A 27,080-nucleotide genomic window follows, 5' to 3' on the forward strand; every position below is an offset into this window, starting at 1 on the left:
TAATTTGGTATAATTATAAATAGCCTGTAAAACTTGAAGATAATGTGATTAGTACAATTTTGTGAGTATTCATGTGTGAAGTTCCTACTAAACTGTATATTAACAATGAAAATAATATATATCTTGTCTGTTAGCAATGATAGAAAGTTTGTGAATTGTATATAACCAACTAGTAACACAAGGTCAAAGTATGCAGGCGAGACACCAGGATTAGTGAGATGCCTGAAGCGGTCACGTATGCGTAGGGCATGTGGCACGCTGAAGTCTTCTTGGAAGACGCTACGGAAAGGCAAGACCTATGAGTACAAGAAAATAGCGTATCAGGTGAAAATTAAGTATTGCAGAAGGGTGCCAATAGGGTTGATATAAAAGGGCTGGAAAACATAAGACCCCAGAAGGGTCTTATGTAATATGTGTTAAGTAGTGGCTATGTAGCGAGCCGAATGGATGCAGTTTCGTCTACGTGCCAAGAAATCTCTAGGCATTGCTGATCGATGTGCAATTCCAAATGGCCCAACCTAAGCTGCTGAAATTCCCACTCACAACCTAGAAGGAAGACAACGTGCTGAGAAAAGGAGCCGAGAACGAAGAGATAAGCCTGATGAACCTTCAAGTTCGGTAAGGTACAAGTTTGATTATGTTTTGTATGAAAGGAAGAATTTTGTAATTTAAGAATCAAGGACATTCAAAAGGGTTAGAACTCTAGTTAAGATTAAGGCAGGACTGTGATATATATAACCAAAGTTGGTGAACATTTCAAGCCAAGGGCTATGTCTAGTATATGTGATGACTGTTAATTATGTCTAGGGTGTTATAGTGTTACCTAATCCTAACTGTTTTACTTATACCTTAAATATATTGTTGTTTAAGGAACTGCGAAAGTGAGTCACTGGAATTTGAACAAGATTGTTTCGAAGCAAACCTTTTGCTCTTATTCATTTGGTTGCCTGAATGTTAGAATCCGATGCACCATTCATAAAAGATTCGGACCGAAGCGGGATATATAGGGAGTAAACTTTGTAAAGGAGGGCCACAACTAGCATTAGAATTGAAAAAAGGTATTATCATTTCAAAGTGGGGTATTTTAAGTATGACAAAGTAACTATGTGCCAGTCTGAGAGTTCACGCCTTGGCTGAAAGGTATTTCCAATCTAGGGGTTCAGGGTGGCGCAGCGAAATAAATAAATTTTCCCTGAACCTTAAAAAGGAGATAACTCCAGACATCTCTAGCAAAGGAACTGGCTCCTCACAGAGACAGTTTCCTTCAGGAAAGGTCAGTCGCTTACTTGACTACTTAAACAGCAAGAGTGCACATAGAGCTCTATATCTTAAACTATTAATAAGGAGATTGTATGCAGTGCCATATCTAAATATAATATAGGGTTAAGGGAAGCAAGACAGAAGAGAAAGACAAGTATACGAGAACAATTTAATGTAAAAACAAGTCATAACAAATGGCACAGCCAACAGGATGTGAATTGTACAATTAAATCGAAATTTTTGACAAATCACAGAGAGTAGGCTTCGGATTCTGACTAGGCAATTAAAGAGAAAAGGTTAATTTTGGGTATTTAGAAACATTTGTATTGTATTACATTGTAAACTCAAATACAAGCATGTCCACTCTTACTAGTAGTTCAGGAATGAATGACTCAGAATTTTTTAGTGTGTAAATCCACAACAGGTGTTCCCACAATTCTCAGGGGAGGAGATGGATGATATTATAGCATTTTTTTGCTATGTTGAGGAGCTAAGAAAAGCTGGCAGATGGACAGACTTTCAGCTTCTTGTGCTGCTATGCAGTAAGCTGCTGGGGAAGGCTAATAACTTCCTCTACTCATCCGCAGTTCTAAAAGAGACCCTGGATTATTCAAAATTCAAGGAGGTCCTAATTTCACAATTCTCTAAATTGAGAAGCTTGGGGCCTAACTTGTGGACGCTCCAGAGATGCTCTTAAAAGGATCAGAAAAGTGTGTCCCAATTTCAAAATAGATTACTGACTGTGGCAAGCACCCTGAATGTGTCGAATGAAGAAAGACCCCACTTGGACTGGGCTGTCTTCCAGCAGTTCAGACTGGGGGTGAGACAAGAGTTGAGCGAGACAGTATTCAGCAAAAGAATATCCATTCTGGAAGAGTGTTACAATGCTGTGAAAGAAAGGGAGCAGATGCTTGGGGACATCTGTCCTGCAACTGCTACTGGCCTTATTAACATCATTGAGGAAGAACATAGCTCGATTAAACACCAAAAAGCGGAAAAGGAATGTTGGGAGAGGAAGGATAAATCCAAGAATGGAAAAGGGAGTGAAGGAAACAATGTTGAGACAATCAATAGATTGACTGAAACCAGTCCTGACTTTAGTGAAGTTCGATCTATTATTAGGCAGGAAGTAGAGCGTCTCCAACAACTTGTTATGGAATGACTAGATGAGGTAATGAAACATCATTTCAGAATATTGGAACCCTGTATAAGAAGGGAGGTTTCGTATCTCAGGAAGTCTGTGAGACTATTAGGAATTGCAGCCTCCACAATTCACGCAACCAAGTCAGAGGTGTTTTTACCAGAATTCAATCTGTATTTTTGGCATGAGTTTTTGATTCTGCCCAGAATTTCTCTCCCAGACATAAAGTTGATTCTCGGAAATGATTTCCTAATAAGATAAATTCTCATTTGATTACACAAAGAGAGCGGTATGCCTTATTGGAAGGAAGAGAATCACCATTGAGAATCGTAATTACACTATTTCAATGAAGACAAGAACTCATCTGACGTTGAGCCTCAACGAAAGGGTAACGAAGAACAGGCTGAGAGATCTGAAAATAACTCATCATGCAATCAATTGAGTTCAGAAGAAGCCTCCTTATCGGGAGAGAGAGGTCATCCAGAAGGTAATAAATCGTTGGAAGGCAAACTATCAGATGATCATAGTGACACAAACAAGAATTTGAATGAGGTTCAGCCAAAATACTGGGAATTAATTATGTTCGCTTAATAAAAGGGACTAGGAGTACCTGTAGAAAGCCAGGTCATAATCTGTACATTTCACATAAAGGGGAAGACAACCATGATGATGTACGTTTCTACTACAGTCAGAGGAGTTTACAGCATGATGTAAGGGAAGGAACAGAAGAAAAGAATTCAGAAAACATAGTCCAGTCTAATGACAATTTGAAATTCAGATTTTTTTTTTTTGTAAGATGAACCTTCCCCCCTCCCCCCAGAGATTGTAAGGGGGAACACAAAGAAAAACGTTTTTGGAAAAATTTTAAAAGGGAGGGGAAAACCTTTGTTAAATTGTGAATGAATACAATTCACTAAGGAATGTTTTTTTCATAGTTTAACAAGCTTAAGAACATAAAAGAGAAAAATGCTTGTAATTTGGTATAATTGTAAATAGCCTGTAAAACTTTAAGATAACGTGATTAGTACAATTTTGTGAGTATTCACGTGTGAAGTTCCTACTAAACTGTATATTAACAATGAAATAATATATATCTTGTCTGTTAGCAATGATAGAAAGTTTGTGAATTGTATATAACCAACTAGTAACACAAGGTCAAAGTATGCGGGCGAGACACCAGGATTAGTGAGATGCCTGAAGTGGTCACGTACACATAGGGCATGTGGCGTGCTGAAGTCTTCTTGGAAGACGCTACGGAAAGGCAAGACCCACGAGTACGAGAAAATAACGTATCAGGTGAAAATTAAGTATTGCAGAAGGGTGCCAATAGGGTTGATATGAAAGGGCTGGAAACACCCCAGAAGGGTCTTATGTTTTTTCTCTCTCTCTTTGGTCGGATTTCTACTGGTCCCCTGGTTGAGGTGCACATCGCTACCGGTTTCAAGCATTATGATGAGTGGGTAGAAGTTTTCCTACACAGCAGGCTACACATGGGGAAGTTGCAGCTATGTAGCGAGCCGAATGGATGCAGTTTCGTCTACGTGCCAAGAAATCTCTAGGCATAGCTGATTGATGGATAATTCCAAATGGACCAACCAAAGCTGCTGAAATTCCCACTCACAACCTAGAAGGAAGACAACATGCTGAGAAAAGGAGCCAAGAACGAAGAGATAAGCCTGAGCTTAGAAATGGAGGAAAGAGTGCTGTAAAAGGAATTTGAGATGATAAAGGTGACACGAAAACAGGAGAAAAAGATATCCTTGAAGTATGGAGTAATTACTTCGAAAAATTGCTAAATGAAACAAGCAGTGATGTGTTAAATTGTGATTGATAAAATTCCTAAGAGAATTTATTCTTTCATTATTTAACAAGCAAAGAACCTATAATAGAAAATTTGCTTGCATCTAAGAGTGTAAACTACACATATGTAATCAAAATTGTATATATTAAACAAAAGGATAATAATTGTGAAAATGCATAAAAAAGAAGTGTTATTCTTTCTTATGCATTTCTACATAATCTGTTAATTCTTTCTACATATTCCATTATGTAGAAAGATTACTTAAGCTAGTTAAATATTGGCGGTAAAATTCTAGATAAAAAGAACATTATAGTATGATTAAAGCAGTATACCGTTTCTAGGAATTAGATAGACAAAGCTTAGATGAATGACGCACAATTTTTAACGATAATTGTAGCATAATCAAAGTCGAAGAGCACATGATTAATGGAAGTTGCCGTAAGCATATTGTGTGCACACAGCACATGATGAGTAGGCAGAAAAGAAGAAATCCTCTACCGAGAGATATCGCGTTGAGCGCTATCAATGAGTAGGGGGGGAGATTACGGAAGGTGCCGATAGGGTGTGGACATATAAAAGTTAGGAACCCCCCCCCACGAGGCTTTTTTCCTGGTGGTTTTGGTTTTGGTGTGTGGACTTCGCGAGTTGAGGGACGGTTCGAAAGCATGAGGGGAAATCTCTGCCCTGATGCCCGGCAGATGGAAACGGTAGATGCCGCGTATCCACGGGAAAGTTCGCAAGGTCCGAGATGAATCGCATTACTCCAGAAGAAAAGGGTAGTCTGTGTAGAGGCCTCAGAATCTAGGTAAAAGGGCAACATGTGCGAAAGAGTGACTTTGCCCCAAGAATCCTATTGAAAGGAAGGCATAACCGACTGAAACGAAAGGGTTAGCATATAATCGAGGAATTCCAGGTACCAATCCCAGCACAAAGAAATCAATTTGAGGGTCAAAGGACGAGTAAAGAGAGGAACAAGCACAGAAGACAACTATATATCGTGAAATTTTATTATTAAATAGTGTAAATGAATGATATGTGAATCAAGATCTAAGGACTTAACAAAGATAAAACTTATGACTGACTGTAGCAAATTATAAGTTGTGAAAGTAGACAAGTGTAACTTAAGCAGTGATAACCTTAGGATGTGTGAATACAAGGTGATAATGTATGTTTACTAGGTTTTAATTAAGAGAGTTATTAGGATCTTATGTGTGAAGTAACATAGAACAGGTCTATTGTTAATCTTATGTGAGTTATGAGAATTTAATTTACTGTTTGTATTTGATAACTATGATAGCACATAAATTTGTAGTTTAGAAATGATCTTTCCCAGACTTCCATGAACTGTATATATGTTAGAATGTTAAATAAATCTTTTGCTTACTCTAATTCATTTGTTTGTTAGTATTTTCCGATGCACCACTTGCTAAATATGCGAACCTAAGCGGGAGATTTGAGTAGCATGTCTGTGGTCGCGATTGCACAGTGTTAATCACTGAGGTATAGCTGGGTGTTCACTTCTTGTTTAAGTTTTTTTTCCTTTAAACTTATTGTCCTAAGTGGCGCAGCGAAAACAAATAAATGTTAGGATTTTATGAGGAGAAGAACCTCAGAAGCTTTGTTACATTTGGATTTTGGCTCTACCCCAAGGCAATTCCCTTTGTACTTAGATAGTACCACGTGACACCAAGGGGCGAATAAACGTAAAAAGCATAGATATCAAAGTTATTAAGAAAAGGTGACACAACAGATGGTAGTACAGTGGTAAAAAAACACCAACCAGGCATGCAGTCAGGAATGCATATCCATACTTGAAGTAGAAAAAACCATCAAAAGCCTGAAATGTGGAAAGGCAGCAGGAAAGGATATTCGACCAGAAATGCTCAAATATGGAGGTATAAAAGTCTTTCATAGTTCGAAAGACCTGGACAGAGGGACGAATTCCACATGATTGGAGTCGAGCTCTCATAGTACCCATATATAAAAAGGGAAATAGAACTGCATGTGAAAATGACAGAGGTATTTCATTACTGATTCTTCCTGGTAAGATATATGCACATATACTTGAGAAACGGTTGAGAAGGATTGTGGAAGAGAAGCTTGGTGAAGAACAAGCTGGATTCATACCAAATAGAGGCTGTCAGGATCAGATTTTTCACTTTACGACAGATAGTTAAGAAATCATGGGAATATAATAAAGATCTGTATTTAAGTTTTGTAGATCTTGAAAAGGCATATGACAAGGTGCCAAGAGAGAAGCTACTCAAAACACTACAGTTATGTGGTGTTAATTGGGCATATACCAAGCAATACTTAGCTTTTATTTGAGTTGTAAGTCAGCAATTAGAATGAAGGAAGCACAGGAAGGAGGTTTAATGTTAAATGTGGTGTCAGACAAGGATGTATGTTATCCCCTCTGTTATTCATTATCTATATGGCTCACATTATGAAGGAAAGTAGTATCAAACCTGATATCAAAATTGGAGATGTTAATCTGAGCTTTATGCAGATGATGTTTTACTTCTAAATAAATCCGCTACAAGTCTGTAAGATTCGCTGACTAAAGTGAATAACTGTTGTAATAGATATGGTATGAAGGTCAGCATTAAAAAGACAAAGACAATGAAAATAGGCAGAAACATTGAAAATATCAACTGCATTGTGAATGGAGAACCTATAGAACAAGTAAAACATTTCAGCTGCTTAGGCACGATTTTTAGTGAAGACGGTAAATTAAATATGGAAATAGACAACAGAATCAACAGAGTTGGTATGGTAGGAAGTCAACTGAATAAATTTCTATGGAATAAGAGAGAAATTAGCCAAAACTAAATGAGCCGTATACAAGACAGTATTCAAACTAATTTTAACTTATGGATCTGAAAGCTGGGTCAGAAGTAAAATACTTGACCAAAGACTAGAAACACAGACAAACAAAAGCAAGCAAAACAGCTGTAAAAATAATAAAATGGAAGAGGAAAGTTAGCAAAACAAGTGATCTCTGCCAGGTTGGCAGGAAAAAGACCCAGAGGAAGACCAAGATATAGGTGGATTGATACAGTAAAAAGTGCCTTAGAAGACAGAAATATGAAATATGATAATATTGGAGGAAAATTGTAGATAGGAAGTTAGTAATGATGTGAATTTTTCATATTGTACTATCATATCCTGTACATCCCTTGAGGGTATATATCAGGAATTTGATGATGATGATGACATTATACAGCATGAATCCAACATGCAAGGCTTAAACAAATCTTCTCTTATGGTGAATGTATTTTTATTTTTTATTTACCAATGTGAAGCAATATCAAAAACTGTGCTTTAAGAGCTAAGTCATTTTCATTACTTATAAGTATATACCATATTACTGTTTCTGAGATTATAAGTAATTTCTTTGTTTCCAATGCTTTATACCTAGTCTGGCCATAAATGTTGTTTTAACTTGAACAGCTCATAAACTTTAAATCATTGATAGCTTTCAGCACATACAAACCACATGTATAATGTACATATAGCAACACTCGATGTTCTAAATGTTCTCCTTTTGCCTTCACGTATGCCCGAAGCCTATGATACCAAATATCTATGGCGGCATGCACATCATCCAATGGAAACGCTGCCACTGCCCTCTTAACCTCTCTGCCGGCCGAGGTGGATGAAATAGTGAGCCCAACTTGCACTTCTTATCCATGTTATTCAATAGGTGTTACAGAATTGTATCCAGATTTATCTGAACTTATATATACGTCCTGGCCTGTTGGGGTGTTAAAATCCACCTGAAGGTGGATTTTAACACCCCAACATGCTAGGTGATACTAGGGTATCATTTCATGCAGGCTAATCTCCCAAGTTTGAGAGATTGAAGTCTACAATTTGAAGTCCAGCAAATTCAGATCAGAACTTCCAGATCACCAAACAGAGGGTAATATGTGGTCCGGCACATTCACCTCCAACCACTGTTTTGTGGTCTTTGCCTTGTGTGCAGGAGCTGAGTCCTGTTGGAAAGTCCACTGCCTGCTGTGAAACAAGGTGTTATTCAAGGGCCTTACCAAAGGTTCCAGTACAGTTTTGATACACTTTGGCAGAGATTGTGATCCCTTTTTCATAGAAAGGCAACTTGGATACTCCCTGATACATCACCCTTCATCAAACATCACTGATGCAGGGGGATGATCCCTCTGAATCCTGGGTGCTATGGCATGTGCTGTGCAATCATCTGAGGCATATACCTGATCATTTTGGTGGCAATGGTGAAAATCTTCTCATCTATGAAGAGGATATCTCTTTTTCTGTTGTTTGCATATCACCAGAGAAGTGCCTTTGATTTTATCAACCTCTGCCACATAAGTTATGGTGTTAGGAAGTGTTTCAGTAGAACAACAATAGACTCCCCCCCCCCCAGGTCATCAGTTAGTACACGTGAAATCATTCTCTGTGAAACATTAATCTCTCACTTCATCACTTTCTGTGTTCTCACAGGATTATGGCAGAGGCGTGCCTTCACATCCCTCTCGCATCTTAATGCAGCATGGTCGATCTGTTTGGCTGTCAGATACGTTTTCTGTATTGTTATAATGATTAATAGTCTGATACACAAATATCCTATTGATCCTGAGTATTTTTGGCATATTGAAAATAACAGGTAGCTACATTCCAACATTGTGAAGTGCTATTATAGCTACACGGTTCTCATAATCTCCCCACTGCATTTTAACCAGTGTATCTTTCTCTACTGATAAAAATGTGAATGTTGGCTACTCACAGTGCCACTAACAGAACCGACTCGTGCGATTCTGTGGGCAGTGTGGGGATGTGTGGAATTTGTAACAGTATTTATGGCAAGACTGTGTAAGTTGAATGGAACCATAGCATGATGCCCACCTGATATGCAAAGAAGAAGCATGTGACAAACTCATGCTCACCCCCTGAGGATAAATTGTCACCTCAGGTGTCAAAGTACAGCATGATACAATTTGTCTCAGCCACTGAAAATGTGTCAATGTTACTATAATTATAAATTTATTTACAGATATGAGTAAACAGTACAAGATCTATATTAGACAAAACCTGTGAACAAACAACACATTGTGCGCAATAATCTTTTTGAGTGAATTCGAGTACTATGTAGGAAGGATTGTATGTTTATTTTTTCTTCTCGCTATTGTAGAAGAGGCAATATTAACCTACATTTGAAAATTGGAAACATTCTTGTTTAAATCGATTTTAGGTGGTGTATGGCTTCTTTTCCTTCGCACTGTCGGCTGCAGAAGTCATTACACTTAGATCACTCAGTGATGAAATGTGCTCTTTCCAGCGTCAGTGGTAGTGGTAATTTTACTAGCTTGTGTTGATTTAAATATAGAAATCTTGTGCTGTTTACTCATATCTGTATATAAATTCATAATTATAGTAATATTGAATTTTATCATGGTGTACTTTGACACCTGAGGTGACACTTGATCCTCGGGGGGGGGGTGACATAAGTTTGTCTCGTGTTTCTTCTTTACATATCAGGTGGACATCACCAATCATGGCATGTATTTCCATTGAAACCAAAGTTATATGGTGTGAAAAGCCAATCTTTTGAAAATATATCATCATCATCATCATCAAATTCCTGACATGCACTCTCAATGGGTGTACAGGATATGATAGTACTACATGAAAAATTTACATCATTACTAACTTCCTATCTACAATTTTCCTCCAAATCAGTCTGTTACTTGTCAAGACTCCAACATTATCAGATCTTATATTTCTATCGTCTAAGATACTTTTTACCGTATCAATCCACCTATATCTTGGTCTTCCTCTGGGTCGTTTTCCTGCCAACCTGGCAGAGAACACTTGTTTTGCTAATCTTTCCTCGCCCATTCTGTTTAAGTGACCATACCACCTGAGATTATCTCTGCTAACGCATTCCTGGATGCTGACAATGTCAAGTTCTTTCCTAATATCCTCATTTTTAATATGATATTGCCATTGATGCCATCTGTTCACGCCTCTTTCTCAGGACTCTCATATCTGCAGTCTCTAGTCTTTGGTCAAGTGTTTTACTTCTGACCCAGCTCTCAGATCCATAAGTTAAAACTGGTTTGAACACTGTCTTTTATATATACAGCTAATTTAGTGTTCCGACTAATTTATCTCTTATTCCATATGAATTTATTCAACTGACTTCCTACCAGCTTTGTTGATTCTGTTGTCTATTTCCATATTTAATTTATCATCTTCACTAAAAATCATGCCTAAGTAGCTGAAATGTTTTACTTGTTCCACAGGTTCTCCATTCACAATGCAGTTGATGTTTTCAATGATTCTACCTATTTTCATTGTCTTTGTCTTTTTATTGCTGACCTTCATACCATATCTATTACAACAGTTATTGTTATTCACTTTAGTCTTGCAAACTTGTAGCAGATTTATTTAGGAGTATAACATCGTCCACATAAAGCAAAGAGCTCACATTAACATCTCCAATTCTGATATCATGTTTAATACCACTTTCCTTCATAATGTGATCCATATAGATAATGAATAACAGAGGGGATAAAGTACATCCTTATATAAGAATATATAAGAGATCAATGATTAAGAGAAATTCAAAACTTTTGTATGTTTAACCACCCAACCAGCCAAGATGTATATATACGTCCAGGTTACCATGGATGCGAAGTGCATATTAAAATTGTAATACCATTGATATTATATTGTTGGTAGGTGTCGCACTAATATGATCGTCGGCTTGTCGAGAGCTCCTGAAAAAATCAGTAGTGTTTTATGTTATCATTGGCAATTTTACTAGAATTTTATGTAGTATTGTTTGCTTTTCGTATCTTAGTGTGTCTGTGCGGTTTTTGTGTGTTTTCTGTGTTATTTTAATTATTATTTTTAAGATAAGATAGCGTCCACTTGGCAACGATTAAAAAAAAAATGGCCGCCAGGTCGCCATGTTTGTTTAAGAATTTTGATATAAAAGAGTTTATGCAATGTGCTGTCTGTGAGATGTATGCTTTGCGAAGAGTGGTTAGAGTCTGGTTAAATGGTGATAGTGGAGTAAAAATGTGCAGAAAGTGTAAGGAGAATGAGGATCTAAAGCGTGTTTTGGGTGGCTAGAGTGATATCATTAAAGAAAATCAGAATATAGAAAATAGTGATGTGATAAGAAATTGCGAGGTAGTACCACACTACAAGACTACAAAGCTTTCAGGATACAAAAATTAAGAGAAGCAGTGCAGGCAAAAACCAGCCAGAAAAAAATAGAGAAAGACTTAAATTTTAAACAGTCAATTCCATCTGCTTTACAGGATCAAAATGGAGAAAAACATACTAACAGAAAAAGGATAGAAGAAATTGTACAGAATTTTTATAATGATCTCTATGCAACTAAGTGCTACGTTTCAGAACCTATCATTCCAAAACCAAGCAATATACCAGATGTAGTTCCAGAAGAAATAGAACATGCCCTTAAGAAAATGAGTCAAGGAAAAGCCTCAGGATTTGATCATGTTAAGGCTGAAGAAATCCAACAAGGTGGACCAATTATTTTCAAAGCCTTGGCTGCGAGATTCACGTGGTACTTCAAAGAAAGAAAGATTCCAGAGGAATGGAAAACCTCAAAAACCATACTTCTATTCAAAAAAGGGAACAAGGAAGACATAAAAAAACTATCGTCCAATCTGTCTACTCTCTCACATATATAAGATCATGAACAGAGTAATACTGAACAGAATCCGAAACATTCTAGAAGACAACTTCAGCAGAGAGCAGGCAGGATTCAAAAGAGGCTTCTCCACAATGATCATTCAGGTCATTTCACAACTAACAGAAAAATGCAGAGAATACTGAATCCCTCTATGTTTCCTCTTTATTGATTTTAAAAAAGTTTGATACCATAGAACACAGTGCAGTCATTAGTGTCTTACTGGAAATAAATGTGGATCCTACTTATATCCACATGATAAAAGAAATTAACAAAAATCAGACCACACAAATAACCCTATTTGATCAACCTATAAATATAGATATAAAGAGAGGAGTCTGCCAAGACGATGTGATCTCCCCAAATCTATTTACCAGCACTTTAGAATACATTCTGAAAGAAATAGACCTTAACGGAGGAATAAGCATAGATGGTGAAACACTACAAATTCTTATGTTTGCCGATGATCTAGTACTGATATCCCACAACCCAAAAGACCTAGAAGAAATGGGTGAAAAAGTATACACAAACAGCAGTAAGATAGGCTTAGAAATGAATCTAGAAAAAACAAAATGGATCAAAAACATCTACACAAGTGACAGTCACCTATGTATTGATAACATCCCTATAGAACAAGTTCACTCATACAAGTACTTAGGACATACAATAAAAATGAATAACGATTTATCTGAAGAACTAGCAAAAAAGAAAGAAAGCTGCATGGCTATCATTCAACAGACTAAAAGAAACACTTACTGATCCAAATCTTGACATCTCTCCGAAAGCAAAACTATTTAATAGTGATATTCTACCATCACTCACATATGGATCAGAAACATGGAACACAACAAGAAAAGAAGAAGAGACTCTCAGAATAACTCAATAGAACGCAGGATTTGTAACATCAACTGAATGGAACATGTTAGAAAAATGGAACTAAGAAAGAGATCAGGCATAAAAGATGTGTAACTGCAATATGTGAAAGCAAGATGAGATGGGCAGGTCACATAGCCAGACTCAGGGATAACAGATGGACATATAGAATACTCAACTGGCAACCAAGAATAAAGAGAAAACCAGGAAGACCACCTACAAGATGGGAAGATCCACTAGTGAAATCTATGGGTATAACATGGAAGAGAGAGGCTCAAGATCGACATCGTTGGAGGCATCTTTTGTGACCTGCACTCATGGAGAAATCCTGAGTGAAACACGGGTACATCAAGGATGGTTTACATTTGAATGGATTTGGTGTATGGAAGCTTGAAAAAGTGTTGATGAATAAAGGGGATGTACAGACTCAGGGAAACTAGATTTATTAAGGGGGGGGAAGTAGATATGCAGACTTTAGGGAGGCAGTTGAGTGTATGAATGAGTATAATATGCCCAAGCAAGTACGAAGGACAACAAATCAGAATGGGATAGTTAGTATAAGGCATCAAAGTAGGGATGGGATTAACGGGCTTCTGCAATTCATGTACACTAATGCCAGGAGTATTAGGAACAAGAAGGAGGAGTTTTTGGCCTTGGTTGGCACTTCCAGGGCACAGGCTGTTGGTATTAGTGAAACATGGCTGACAGAAGATGATAAAGCTAGTGGGATCGAATGTGACAGGTATAGCGTGTTCAGGAGTGACAGGGAAAATAAAAAGGAGGGAGGAGTGTTATTGATGATAGCTGATGAGTTGCAGCCAAGGAGTACAGAAGTTGAACTGCAGGATAGAGAAAAGAGCACATTTGAGGCTATTTGGTGTGAGATAGAGGCTAGCAGAAAAAAAAATATACAATTGGGTGCTGCTATAGACCAGGTGATGGAATAGATGGTGGGGTAGTATGCATAGGCAAATAGAAGAAATGAGAGGAAGGAGGGTAATTATTATGGGTGATTTCAATTATGGTAACATTGACTGGAAGGAGGAGAGGGCACATGGGAGGAAGGAATTGGATTTTATGCGGTTATTAAGGGACAACTATCTGCGACAGCATGTAATGGAAAATACTAGGGGGGCAGAGAGTGCTTGACCTAGTAATTGCATCTGAGATTGTGGCTGTAACGAACATGACCATTGGTGGGAGTGATCATACTTGGGAGGTGGCTAAAGGTGTGACATTTACAATTAAGACAGGGTACATGTGGAATTACCGGGCTGGTAAGTATGACAAGCTTAGGAATGTGCTTGGCTCAGTGCCATGGCATGTAAAACTGCAAGGGCTGGATGTGGATAGTGCAGGGGAGGTGGTTAAGAAGTGTTTGCAGGAGGCAATGGTTGACTGTATACCAAGAGTCCGAATAATAAATCAAGTAGAGGTTAAATGGATGAATAACACTATAAAGCTTGAGCTGCAAAAAAAGAAACAATTGTGGAGGGAATTTAAGGAGAAAGGTGACCAGCAGGTGCAGGAACAGTATAAAGCTCAGACCAGAAAGGTAACAAGGGTGGTAAGAAAAGAAAAAGCAGATTATGAAAGAAAATTGGCCATGCAGGCTAAAGAGAATCCCAAACAGTTTTTTCAATATGTTGCAAGTAAAAGGAAAAATGTTCGTGACAGAATGATTTTAAAAAATGCTGAGGGTAGGGAGGTAACCGAATCAGTCGATATAGTGGAATTACTCAGCGAGCACTTTGCAAGAGTATATCATCCAGGTGGTGACATTGCAGGAATGGAAGAACCAACAGCTTATACTGGTATTGAGATAAATGAAGTAGAGGTAAATAGTCTATTAGAGAACCTCAATGTCAATACATCTGTGGGATTGGATGGTATACCAGCTCGTGTCATACGTGAAGCGGCTAAAGAATTGTCAATGCCCTTGACCATTTTGTTTAATTTGAGCCTCGGGTCTGGGTCAGTCCCAAGGGGGTGGAAAGAGGGGAAAATAGTTCCTCTGCATAAAGGTAGTTCCAAGGCTGCTGTTGAAAATTACCGGCCAATCAGCATAACAGGAATCGTTATCAAGGTCTTGGAGAAAATAGTCAAGAGGAAAATACAAGATTGAATAGATGAAAATGGGATACTGTATTGGGGACAGCATGGTTTTGTGAACGGTAGGTCATGCCTCAGTAACTTGCTCACGTATTATAACACAGTGACGGCTGAACTGGATAAGGGTAATGGGTTTGCAGCGATTCTACTGAACCTTGCTAAGGCCTTTGACAGAATACCACATGGAATTCTAATCAGTAAATTGCAGCATATGGGGATGGATATAGGGTTGGTGAGATGGATAGGAGGGTGGTTGACGGAGAGATATCAGAGACTCATGCCTCAGTAACTTGCTCACGTATTATAACACAGTGACGGCTGAACTGGATAAGGGTAATGGGTTTGCAGCGATTCTACTGGACCTTGCTGAGGCCTTTGACAGAATACCACATGGAATTCTAATCAGTAAATTGCAGCATATGGGGATGGATATAGGGTTGGTGAGATGGATAGGAGGGTGGTTGACGGAGAGATATCAGAGAGTGGTTTATTCAGGAGTAGAGTCCAAAAGACGCCTATGACTAGTGGTGTGCCACAAGGTTCTATTTTTGGACCACTGCTGTTTAATTTGTTCATTAATGATATAGGAAAGGATCTGAGAGGAACAGTTCATTTGTTTGCGGATGATGCAAAGTTGGGTAGGGGAATAGTGAATGCAGATGATGTCAAAATTTTGGGGATGATTTGGATAGATTGGAGGTCTGGTCTAAGGAGAATGGATGTCAATTTAATGTGGCAAAATGTAAGGGTATACATTTTGGGGTGAAAAGATTAGCAGCAATTTACTACATTGGTGAAACTGTACTCCAAGAAATTGATGAGGCAAGAGATTTAGTAGTGTTGGTGGATAAGGAGTTGAAGTTTAGGGGGCAAATTGCAAAAGTGGCCAAATCAGCTCATCAAATCGGTTGCCGAAGAATACATTGACGAGCAGAGACAAGCATGTTATTGTTTCTCTGTATCGAGCCTTGATAAGACCCCTTCTCGACTACTGTGCCCAGATTTGGTCACCTAGGTTTCTTCTTGATGGGGAGGAGGTTGAGAGGATCCAGAGATTAGTTCGATTACAGCACCCTCTAACGACATAATGTCGGAACAAGGTATAATGCACTATACTATGTATTGCTGGTTTCTTTAACAACCTCTGCGTTAAATTATGTGCTATATAACGAAATATACTTAAATACACTCAAATAGCTTCATTTGATAGTGTTTGTGAGTGTAAAACACGAAAATAACGATAACGGCGAGTAAATCTGATACTATTAAAGTAGAAGAAACAAGCAGTTCACAGAAGAAATACAGTAGGAAATATAACAATTCATATTTGGAATTCAGGTTTACTTGGGGTGGAGATGAAAGTGAACAGAAACCTCAGGCAGGTTGAGGATTTGTGGGTTTGCAAAAATTGGTTGATAGGCGGAGGAGGACTAGGGGACATCCATGGAAGCTCGGCAAGAGTGTGGTTAGTAAGGGGTGTTAGAGCTGGGTTCTTTACTTTTAGAGTGGTGAATGAGTGAAATGGGCTGCCAGAGTCTGTGGTGGGTGCTGTGACAGTGAATGAGTTTAAGGTGAGGTATGATAGATACTTTGTGAGTGTTGAATAGTTGTTCTTGACATGATGTTGGGCCTCCTTCGATGAGTCTAAGGACTCCCTGGAGTTGGTCGTAATAATAATAATATTACGTTGAAATATATGATGGATATGAAGTGTAGTGGAGTGGTGTATTTTAACCATGTTGACTGCAACATGGTTAAACCAACCAGTAATAAACAATGCCTGTATATATATTTGGTTATGTAGTACTAGAAAGTTGCAGTCAAGTTTAGTTTAAACTTGACTGAAAGTCAAGTCAAGTTTAAACCATGTTGCAGTCAACATGGTTAAACCAACCAGTAATAAACAATGCCTGTATATATATTTGGTTATGTAGTACTAGAAAGAAAATGACCTTGTATCATGAGATCACTCCCCCCCCTCCCCCACACACTGACCCTATTCTGCAAGGATGCAAGCAAAGCAAAATAAGCTATGTTTAGCACTAAATACAGTACAAAGTCTTGAGTCTATGTACTTGCTTAGCATTATTAGAGACAGCTGGAATGAAAATGACCTATGAAATTGGTCATTTTCATATCCACTTTCATTCCAGAATATGAAAATTAGAATGAAAAATGATACATTTAGGAATCATTGGAACTAAATATGTCATTACACCAGATATTTGTTGCTGGGTAATAAGAGTTTGAATGTTTCTAAGAAAATTTTACTACATGTACTACTTAATTGGTCTGAGTGCATACTTAGTATAGATACACTTCTGGTGATGAGGATGGTTTTTAGTTAATGTGTTGAGTAAATTTAACTACAATCAAATTAAATTTTTATCATATCCATATTGTTTTTTCTATACCCTATAGACCCTCAAATATTTGTACTTCTATTTTTTTTCCCTCATTAATTATAGAATGCCAGTGGATTAACCCTTCAGAATTAGGAGGTGATGTTTGCGCAGAAGAATTTATATTAAGAGCTCGCTTATTGCTTAAATTAGTCTCTTTGTTGTTGGACTTTGATATGTATTCTATAGGAGCAAAAGTACTACAGAAATTGTTGGAATCATCAAATCAAGGTATACGCTAAGAGAACCAATTGTTTATTTATTTATTTATTTATTTTTTAAATCAGTAAGTTGTTTTTTTTTTTTTCAGTTTATAGGCATATTCTGATTAATCCAAAGTGTTTTTTTCTGAAGAAAATTGCATTGTGTATAAATGCAAATGGTTTATGTAAAGCAAGACCTAGAAATGCATTCCAGCAAATACAAAATTACATACCCTTAACATTACACTTGAAAATAAATTATAATCTTGTTTTTATCCTTTAGCAAAGAATGAGTCCACAAATATTTGCATCTTCATCACTAGGCCATTTACAGTAGCGAACAAATTAATCCAAACAAGCCGAATTTTCGTCATGTTTTTTTTTTTTTTTTTTGGTTTTTGTTTCAGTTCATAATAATATCGGTTTACAATTTTCAGTTTTGGTTTAATATTTTTGGTTGAGTGCTGTGTGTTTTAACTGTCTCTACAATGATTATTAATATGTTGTGCATTTTTAATAGTGTAAACAAGTTGACATTCATAGTTTTATGTCGTTTTTCTATAAATTTCACTATTATTATTTCTCTTGTGCCTACTAAGAATATCTCTAAACTATCTCTCTGGGACCCATTTCCCTTTTCAAGCTCTGACGATATTTGTGTTTTAGCTGCACCAGTCAGAGCTTTAGGACAGAAAATTCTTGTCCAAAGAAACTTTCCCGGAGGTCAAGTGTTACCTAACTTTATTAAATTAATTAAGTAGCTTAAAGTAATCTTAGTATACAGTCATGGCCAAAATACTCTTAACTCCCCTTATATTTCCCTTATGTATAGGTCCGTAATTTTATGAGTGGTAAAATCAGTCTCATGCTCAGACAAAACTCAGGCTTACATTTATTAAATGGCTAAAGAGATTACAATTAAGTTTAACATGTCAAAGGCAAATCATTGGAATCATTACTAAATCACTAGTTAAGCAAATAAGAAATATTCAAACTGACAAGTATACTATTCACATTCCATGGGTGAATTAGGTTCACACATAGCACAAAATATAAGATCAATTTCTAAACTAAACTTTCTGCCATTTTTGACCCCTTTACACTAATTCGATTTTTACTGAAGATGGTAAATTAAATATAAAAATAGACAACAGAATCAGTGAAGCTGGTATGGTGGGAAGTCAATTGAATAAATTCATATGGAATAAGAGAGAAATTAGTCAGAACACTAAATTAGCTGTATACAAGACAGTGTTCAAACCAGATCTTATGGATCTGAGAGCTGGGTCAGAAGTAAAACACTTGACCAAAGACTAGAGACTGCAGATGTGAGAGTCCTGGGAAAGATTATAGGCGTGAACAGATGGCATCGATGGCAATATCATATTAAAAACGAGGATATTAGGAAAGAACTTGACATTGTCAGCATCCAGGAATGTGTTAGCAGAGCTAATCTCAGGTGGTATGGTTACTTAAACAGAATGGGCGAGGAAAGATTAGCAAAACAAGTGTCCTCTGCCAGGTTGGCAGGAAAACGACCCAGAGGAAGACCAAGATATTGGCGGATTGATACGGTACAAAGTGCTTTAGACGATAGAAATATAAGATCTGATAATGTTGGAGTCTTGACAAGTAACAGACTGATTTGGAGGAAAATTGTAGATAGGAAATTAATAATGGTGTAATTTTTTTCATGTAGTACTATCATATCCTGTACCCCCCCTTGCGGGTACATGGCAGGAATTTGATGATGATGATGAACAATTTATAATTTTTTATAATTTTATACTATGTATTTGTTTCATAGTTTATATCTTTTCTTAACTTACATGAATTACCTGAATTAAATAAAAATATTTTTTTGTTGGATATGTCATTGTTATATAATCTTAAAAAAAACAATTTTGGAACCTAACCCTACTTTTTCTATGATCTGAGTCTCACATAACGCGGCATTTTTGTGGAACCTAACATCTGCGTTATATGAGGGTTACCTGTATTTCTAAGAGGGAATATTTGTTTGATGGTTCTGCAACCAGTTTGAAAACCTGCCTGTTCTTCTCTTAGTAAATTTTCGATTTCCTTTTTTTTAGTCTATTAATTAAAATTTTTTTAAAAACCTTTGCAGGAATTTAAAGCAAACTTATTCCTCTCCAATTTTCACCCTTGGTCAAATCTCCTTTTTTGGGGGATTTTTATAATTACTGCTTCTTTCTATTGTTCAGAAATTTTTTCTGTCTTCCATATTTCATTGTATAACCTTTGTTTCAGGTTGTTTTGTTAAGATCAGCTTTTAACATTTCGGCATTGATATTATCATTTCCACATGCTTTGTTAGATTTTAGTGCCTTCAAGGCATCTTTGACTTCGCTCAACAAAATCTCATCCTCAGAAGTGTTCAAAGTGGGTATTACACTAGTTGTAATATTTTGCGCTTGTTGAGATCTTGTATCTACCTTTACATTCATCAAAGTTTCTTCAAAATAGTCTCTCCATCTTTCTTAGATTTTGGAGTCAATCGTCAATCGTCAATAACTTTCCTTGTTTGTCTCTAATGGAAGAAGGGATTGCTTTTTTTTTTTTTTTGTTACCATTGATTTGTTTTATAATCTGATAATGTTGTCTAATTTGTCCATTTTCTGCAGCATGTTGTGCTTCTTTTGCTAATTCATCAATATATTTTCTCTTGTCGGCTCTTGCAGCTCTTTTTACGCTTTTATTTAGTTCATTATAGTGATTGCTATGTACCTTATATAATCGTTCTGAATTTGTATTGTTCATTAATGATTTAATCTTTTTTCTCTCTTTAATGATCTTCCAAGTTTCTGCAGTTAACCATGCTTTATTTATTTTTTTTTTTTCTTCGTTTACCAATTACATCTTCAGCAACTTCATTGTATGTATTCCTGAAGTTTTTCCAATATTCTTCTACTTTGTTGTTTTCTACTGTTACATCTTGATTTTCCTCTATTTCTAATATATTGAATTTGTTCTTTATCTCCAAAGCAAACTTTTCTCTCGTTTCTTTAATTTTTCAATATCAAATTTTAAGTTCTTGAACTTCTTTTCTTTCTTAATAGACTTTGAAGTTTTAATTTCAACTTCGTCACTAACAAGAAGTTGTCATAACCAACATCTGCATGACGTTTGACTCTCACATTAAGCATGGATCTTACAAATTTACTATTGATAGTAACATGATCAATTTGGTTTCTTGTACTGCCACCCAGTGCGATCCAAGTCAGTTTATATATTTCTTTATGCTTGAATTTACTTCCTCCAATGACAAAGTTGTTCATTTCAAAAAAGGATATAAGCATCATTCCATTTTCATTTCGGTCTCCACAAGCCTCAAAACCTAAGGATTTTTCTTCTACACATGACCTTTTATCCACTTTTGCATTAAGATTGCCAATGAGTATTATCATATCGTGTTTTGGAATAGAATTTATTACCATTTGGAGTTGTTCATAAAAGCATTCTTTTATTTCATCATCTGCTTCATTAGTAGGTGCGTAAACCTGCACAACAGAAAGTTGGATAAATTTGGAATAGAACCTGGCTTTTATAATTCTCTCGTTTACTGGTTCCCATTCCATCAGGCTTTTGGTTACTTTTGGGTTCATATTAGCACAACTCCTTTTTCATGACTAAAGACAAGTTTAGTCATGAAAAAGACTTTAGTTTTATAACTAAAGACAAGACAATATTGTACTCTGATCCAGAGTATTGTCTTATCTTTAGTTATAAGTCTACCAAAACCAGTCCATCTGAGTTTGCTGATGCCTAAAATGTCTAATAAATTTAGTTTTCTGCCTGGTATCTCAGCTTGGGCCTGGCTCCCACTGAAGAGACCTCAATAAAGGTCGAAACTAGTCTGGGTAGTGGCCCTTCCCTTAATGCATAACATTAGACATATCCACAAGGAGATGTGTTTTGCATTAAGGGAGATACTGAGACAGGAGTGTTGGTAGCTTGCTACACCTTTGCAACGAGTTGCCCTGGTGTTGTATCACCTTGCCCTAGTCCTGAAGATACTTTCAGGCGCAAACTTTGTTTGCTCACACTTGGATAAATGGATTAAACTAAATTTATTATACTCTAACCAAGTGAAAAATAAACTTTCAACATCTTTCTCTAAATCCAGAGTAATTTATTAAAAAAGGGTGGCACACCATTTGGCAACTCCTATAGGTAGAGATGACCTACGAATGCTTCTGCCTGGTATCTCAGCTTGGGCCTGGCTCCCACTGAAGAGACCTCAATAAAGGTCGAAACTAGTCTGGGTAGTGGCCCTTCCCTTAATGCATAACATTAGACATATCCACAAGGAGATGTGTTTTGCATTAAGGGAGATACTGAGACAGGAGTGTTGGTAGCTTGCTACACCTTTGCAACGAGTTGCCCTGGTGTTGTATCACCTTGCCCTAGTCCTGAAGATACTTTCAGGCGCAAACTTTGTTTGCTCACACTTGGATAAATGGATTAAACTAAATTTATTATACTCTAACCAAGTGAAAAATAAACTTTCAACTTTTATAAAATGTCTAACTTGTAATTGTCCATTTCATTTGTTACCTGCCTAGTTTTTCCTACCTGGTGCAGTGTTCTGATATTCCATGATCCAATCTTTAAAATTTTTTGTCGCTTCATAAGTGGCTTTTTCAACAATAAGGGTTCCGAAAGGCTTTCTCCTTGATGTGTCATATATATGTTATCCACATCAGTCCAGGCTAGATAACCGTCTTCTGTGGTCTCACAAGTCACGTCTGCAGCTAGGAGCATTTGTTCATCCAGATTTGCAGTTTCCATAATCAGATAATTTTTACAGGGAGAGGTGATTAGCCCTTCACCCAATCCCTGAAGGGCAGAATGGTACCATACTTCCCCGTAAAAAAGGGGCCTCACGGCCATTCTATCATGATACGCTAAATAAATAAATAACCTATTCTTGCTCTTCATTGTGTTCATAGCAGAGAAGCGAGTCTTACATAAATATGATGTAGAGCAGGCATGGCCAACTTCATTCTATACAAGGACCAATATATGAGTGATAGCGTCACGGGCCGCACACTTTTAGACAGAACTTAAATAAAAATAAACTCTGCATTTTTTCAAGGCAATAGTTATATGTATTGAATTACTATATTTATTAAATCATTTTACTACTGGGAGAACAATATAAAATACTTGATTGATTTAAATATAAGTTGTTAAATTAAATTTAATTTCATATTTCTGGTTTTTTATATGTAATACAACTTGATGAGAACACTGTGGGCATTCATGTGCGGCAACAAGTTCATCAAAGTTGATTTTCAACGATGATGGCGATATTCGTAGCAAATCCTGAAGGTGGTCATCAGTCAGTCGGCTTCTTTGTGAAGATTCAACCGTCCTCATAGTTGAGAAAGTGCATTCACATATGTATGTGCTTCCAAACATAGATGGAATTCTCAAGCTGAAATCACTCAATGCAGGATATTTTTCCCATGGTACCAGTTTCCAAAAGTCAATGCCTATCTTCACCTTTGACTGGAAAAAGAGGTCACTTTGAAGGTCACACAACTCCAATTGAATAGTGTCATGCTGCTGTGAAATGTCGCATTTCATTGGGTTGTTAAATAATGTCAGTTGTGGCTGCACGTCACTGAAGTCAGAAAATTGCTTACTGAATTGCTCCAAAAGTTGGTCTAACATTGGCACATAAAACTTGAAGTCAATGTCATGGCTCTCCTCCATCAACTCCCTGCAGGAAGGGAAATGTACCAAGTTTCCTCAGACTAAGGTGAATTTAAAAACCTTCAGTCGACTTTTGAACCCATCTAGGTCCACTAAATCTGAGATTGTTTGGTTATGTCCCTGTAACTTCACTTTGAATTCATTCATGTAATGTGTGATGTCTGTTAGAGAGGCGAGTAAGCTGTTAAAATGAGTATCACAAAGTTTTGTGATAGTTCTTTGTTTGTCTTCTCATGTTCCTCTAAAAACTGTTTTATTTCCTTTAGCAAAAGACTGTTTCAATCAGTTCCCTCTGCTTAGCGAACGTACTTCTGTGTACAACACTTAATCGTCATATTCTGCCTCCATTTCTGTTAGAAAAGAAAGAAACTTGCGGTGTGTAAAGGCCCAATTTCCACCCTTAATTAGATTCACACACTTCATTATGGTTTTCATAACATCTATCTTCAGAATTTGCCACACAGAGCCTCCTGATGTATAATGCAGTGCAATACAGGGCAATTGATTCCATCCTTCCTTAGTAAGACAACTAGGCCTGTTTGAGTACCATGCATTGATTTGCTGCCATCTGTCACAATAACTGTGAGATTGTTGATGTCACCAGTACCATTTACAATCTTCATAACTGCATCATAAATGTCTTGACTCTTGGATATGTTATGCAATGACTCTAATGCTAGTAGCTCTTCATTAATAACAAAATTTTTGGAAGCAGTTCAAATGAAAATTAGAAGTTGAGCTGTATCTGTTATGTCAGTTCCAGAGCCAATGAGAAGTAAACTGAATCTGTAATAACACTTTTTAATTTATTTAATATGTAAGAACCTATTTCCTCAACTCTTTTTGTTACAGATTGTTTTGATAGTGGGACGCTTTCAAACTCACTGGCAGTGTTTTACAGATTCACCATCATATAATGATTTTTTTTGCTTTTGCTATCTCTGCACTTACAACAAACAATGCCAAGAGTGAGCTTTTTTGTATTGATGTTGGTTGAGTAAAAATAGATTTCTGAGCACTAACCTTTCTCTTCAAATTGCGTACAATTTTAGTACATACTTGTCCAACCTATTCTTGGTATTTAGTGGCATGGGTAAAAACCCAATACCACTGACAATAAGGTATTAATTATGGAATTAGTAAAACAGAGAACTGGTATTCAAACTTGTGTAACTATTTCTTTTTATGCTGTAAATTATTCCATTCAAGTGCAATATAAAGGATCTAGAGGTAAGTGGTCTGCAGAATGCTACCTATGAGAATAAATTGAGAGTTTGTGAATTGCAAAAGTTGGCTAATAGGCAAAAAGGGGGGATATGATAGAAACATTTAAGTTAATTAAAGGATTTTATAGGATTGATGCAGGATAAATGTTTCAGCACTTGGCTAGTGGAGACAAAACAAGAGGTCATCCCTGGAAGTTGGATAAGAATGTGGTTAGCAAAGGCATAAGGACTGGATTTTTCTAGTCCTTATGATAGATAGCAGTGCCTTAACGAGGGTATGAAGCGCCTGTGGCAAGTGTCTAACTTGTGTCCCCCTCCCAACCCAAAAATGACAAAAATTTCGAAAAATTTAAATGTAACAAGTTAAATTTTACTAAATGCAATATGTTAAGTACTTACTATTAACCCCATCAAAATGAGTTGCTTGTAAATCTAATTATATAATAAATTTTGTATAAATAAATAATCTATTAAATAAGAACAAATTTTTATTCATATTCAGTGACAAATAAATTAAAGACGTAGGTATAATATAAAATAATATAATAAAAACAAATAAGTTCAGCATATTTTATAAAGAAATTTTTCTAGCATTTTCATTTGCAAACACATCTATTATATCATCATAATTTATCAATTGATATTATAGACATGTTTGTCAATCGCTCTTATCCAAGAGAAGAACGAATGTACGATTTTACAATTTTCAATTTGCCAAACGAATGTTTGCAAGAAGCTGTTGTTACAGGGCATTATTATGAAAATCCTTAATGCTATGTCTAGATTTGGATATGTGTTTTGTAATGAGAGTTCGTAATTTTTTTGCAAGATTTGAAACTCTCAATTTCACATACAAATTCTGGAGCATCTAAGTCACTATTATATTTCAATGCCAGGTTTTCTTTTTTTAGTAATGCAGTTTCATTCATGGCAAACAAATGATCAGTAGCTTTCTCACCAGGCATATTTTTTATTTTGCACTGTCTCTTTTCTGGAATGCAAGTTTCAATATTTATCGTTTTGGCTAAACTTTTTGCCAAATTGTGAAGCGATTCGAAAAAATCATTTTGGTACTGTTGAATTTCATGTTTTAGAGCTTTTATCATTTTCGACTGTGATTTTTTTTTCTTGTAAAAGTAAATTTACTTTATTTATCTTTCCTAATATTGTATCCCAAAATATTAATAGTGCAACAAAATTAAATTTTGTTAATAATTTTAGCAACATCATTCTAGCATTTGCTACAGAGTCTACTGTAACTTGTCTTTGTCCATCACACATTTCGTTAAGAAGTTGTATTATTAAAGGCATTTGATTTCGTAAGACTTTTACCTCATTAACTTTCGTGGGTCACCTCGTGTCATTTAAACCTTTAAGACGAACAGATAATTTTCCCTTTAAAAGATCCCATCTACTAGTAATTTACAAAAAAAGTTAAACAATTGTTGAATTGTTCCAAAACACAATTTCATTTGAACAGATGTTTATGCAGCATGAACGCCTATTAAATTAAGGCTGCGAGCAGTGCATGGAAGAAATCTCGCCATATTGTTTAAACGTAATATCCTGGCTTGTACCCCCTTGTATTTACCCGCCATATTCGCTCCATTATCATATGACTGTCCTCTTATATTTCTAATATTTAATCTGTCTGATATTAACTTTTTTTCGATGTCATTCGCAAGTGCTTCGCCAGTTTTTGGATGTGTCACAATAAAATCTATGAAGGTTTCTTCAGTGCTACATTTATTCGTGTTAGGATCAATGTTAACATAGCGCAAAATTTGGGTTATCTGTTCCTGGTGAGAAGTGTCAGACATGCTATCAAATAAAATAGAAAAATATTTTGCTTTTCGAATATTTGAAACAATATGCTGTCTAATTTTAGAAGCAACTATATTAATTATATCATTTTGTATTATAGGAGAGAAATAATTAACTTGATTTTTCTTATGACTTTCAATATGTTGCGCAGTAATAGGATCGTAATGACTAATTAATTCTATCGTGTTCAAAAATTTTCCACATTCGGGATGACCAATGTTTTCACAAGTTTCTCTCAAAGTGTCATTATTTTTTACGCAGTGTAGAATAGCATCCAAAATAACTTTTAAAATATGCCTCCACTTTTCTTTTTCTTTTAAAATTGCTTCTTGTAATTGATCGTCTATGAAACCACCTTTCTTAATTTTTGATTCGAAAGTTTTCCATTCAGCGTAATTTTTTTTATGATGTAATGAATTTTCATGACGTAACATAGGATTCAAATGCTGCCAGTCTCAAAACCCCGCAGTGGTCCATACATTCTGATTTTTTCCAAAAAGAATACATGGAAAACAGAACAGTGCATCTTTTTGCTTGCAATATGTCAACCAATTTCTGAGTACTTGTTCTCCAATTGATATGGTTTTTACAAACTATTTTTTATCAAAATGCCGATTTTCTGTATCAGGATAAACACTTATATTATCGCACAACTCGGATCCATGTTGAACAAATATTTGTATGTTACTATTGGTTAAATGCCATGTTGTGGGATCATTAAAATCTATTATTTTTGCATTATCAATATTTTCTAATTTAACATCCACTATATAATTATCATTATTACATTG

At 36.2% G+C, this 27,080-nt stretch overlaps 1 protein-coding gene across 3 annotated transcripts in view; it reads left to right on the top strand.

Moving 5' to 3' along the window:
• The window catches only part of LOC150106825 (uncharacterized), a 325,973-nt gene that overhangs the window by 171,155 nt on the left and 127,738 nt on the right, over positions 1-27,080 (top strand). For all 3 annotated transcript variants that reach the window (XM_090393339.1, XM_090393337.1, XM_090393340.1), the window contains one exon: positions 17,361-17,525. In XM_090393339.1, the coding sequence (XP_090249465.1) occupies positions 17,361-17,525 (165 nt within the window). The remainder of the gene's footprint in view (positions 1-17,360; positions 17,526-27,080) is intronic.

Source organism: Typopeltis vanoorti, chromosome 5, assembly GCF_054136105.1.
Source record: "Typopeltis vanoorti isolate ZY-2024b chromosome 5, IOZ_Tvanoo_1.0, whole genome shotgun sequence".
Lineage (NCBI taxonomy): Eukaryota > Metazoa > Arthropoda > Arachnida > Uropygi > Thelyphonidae > Typopeltis > Typopeltis vanoorti.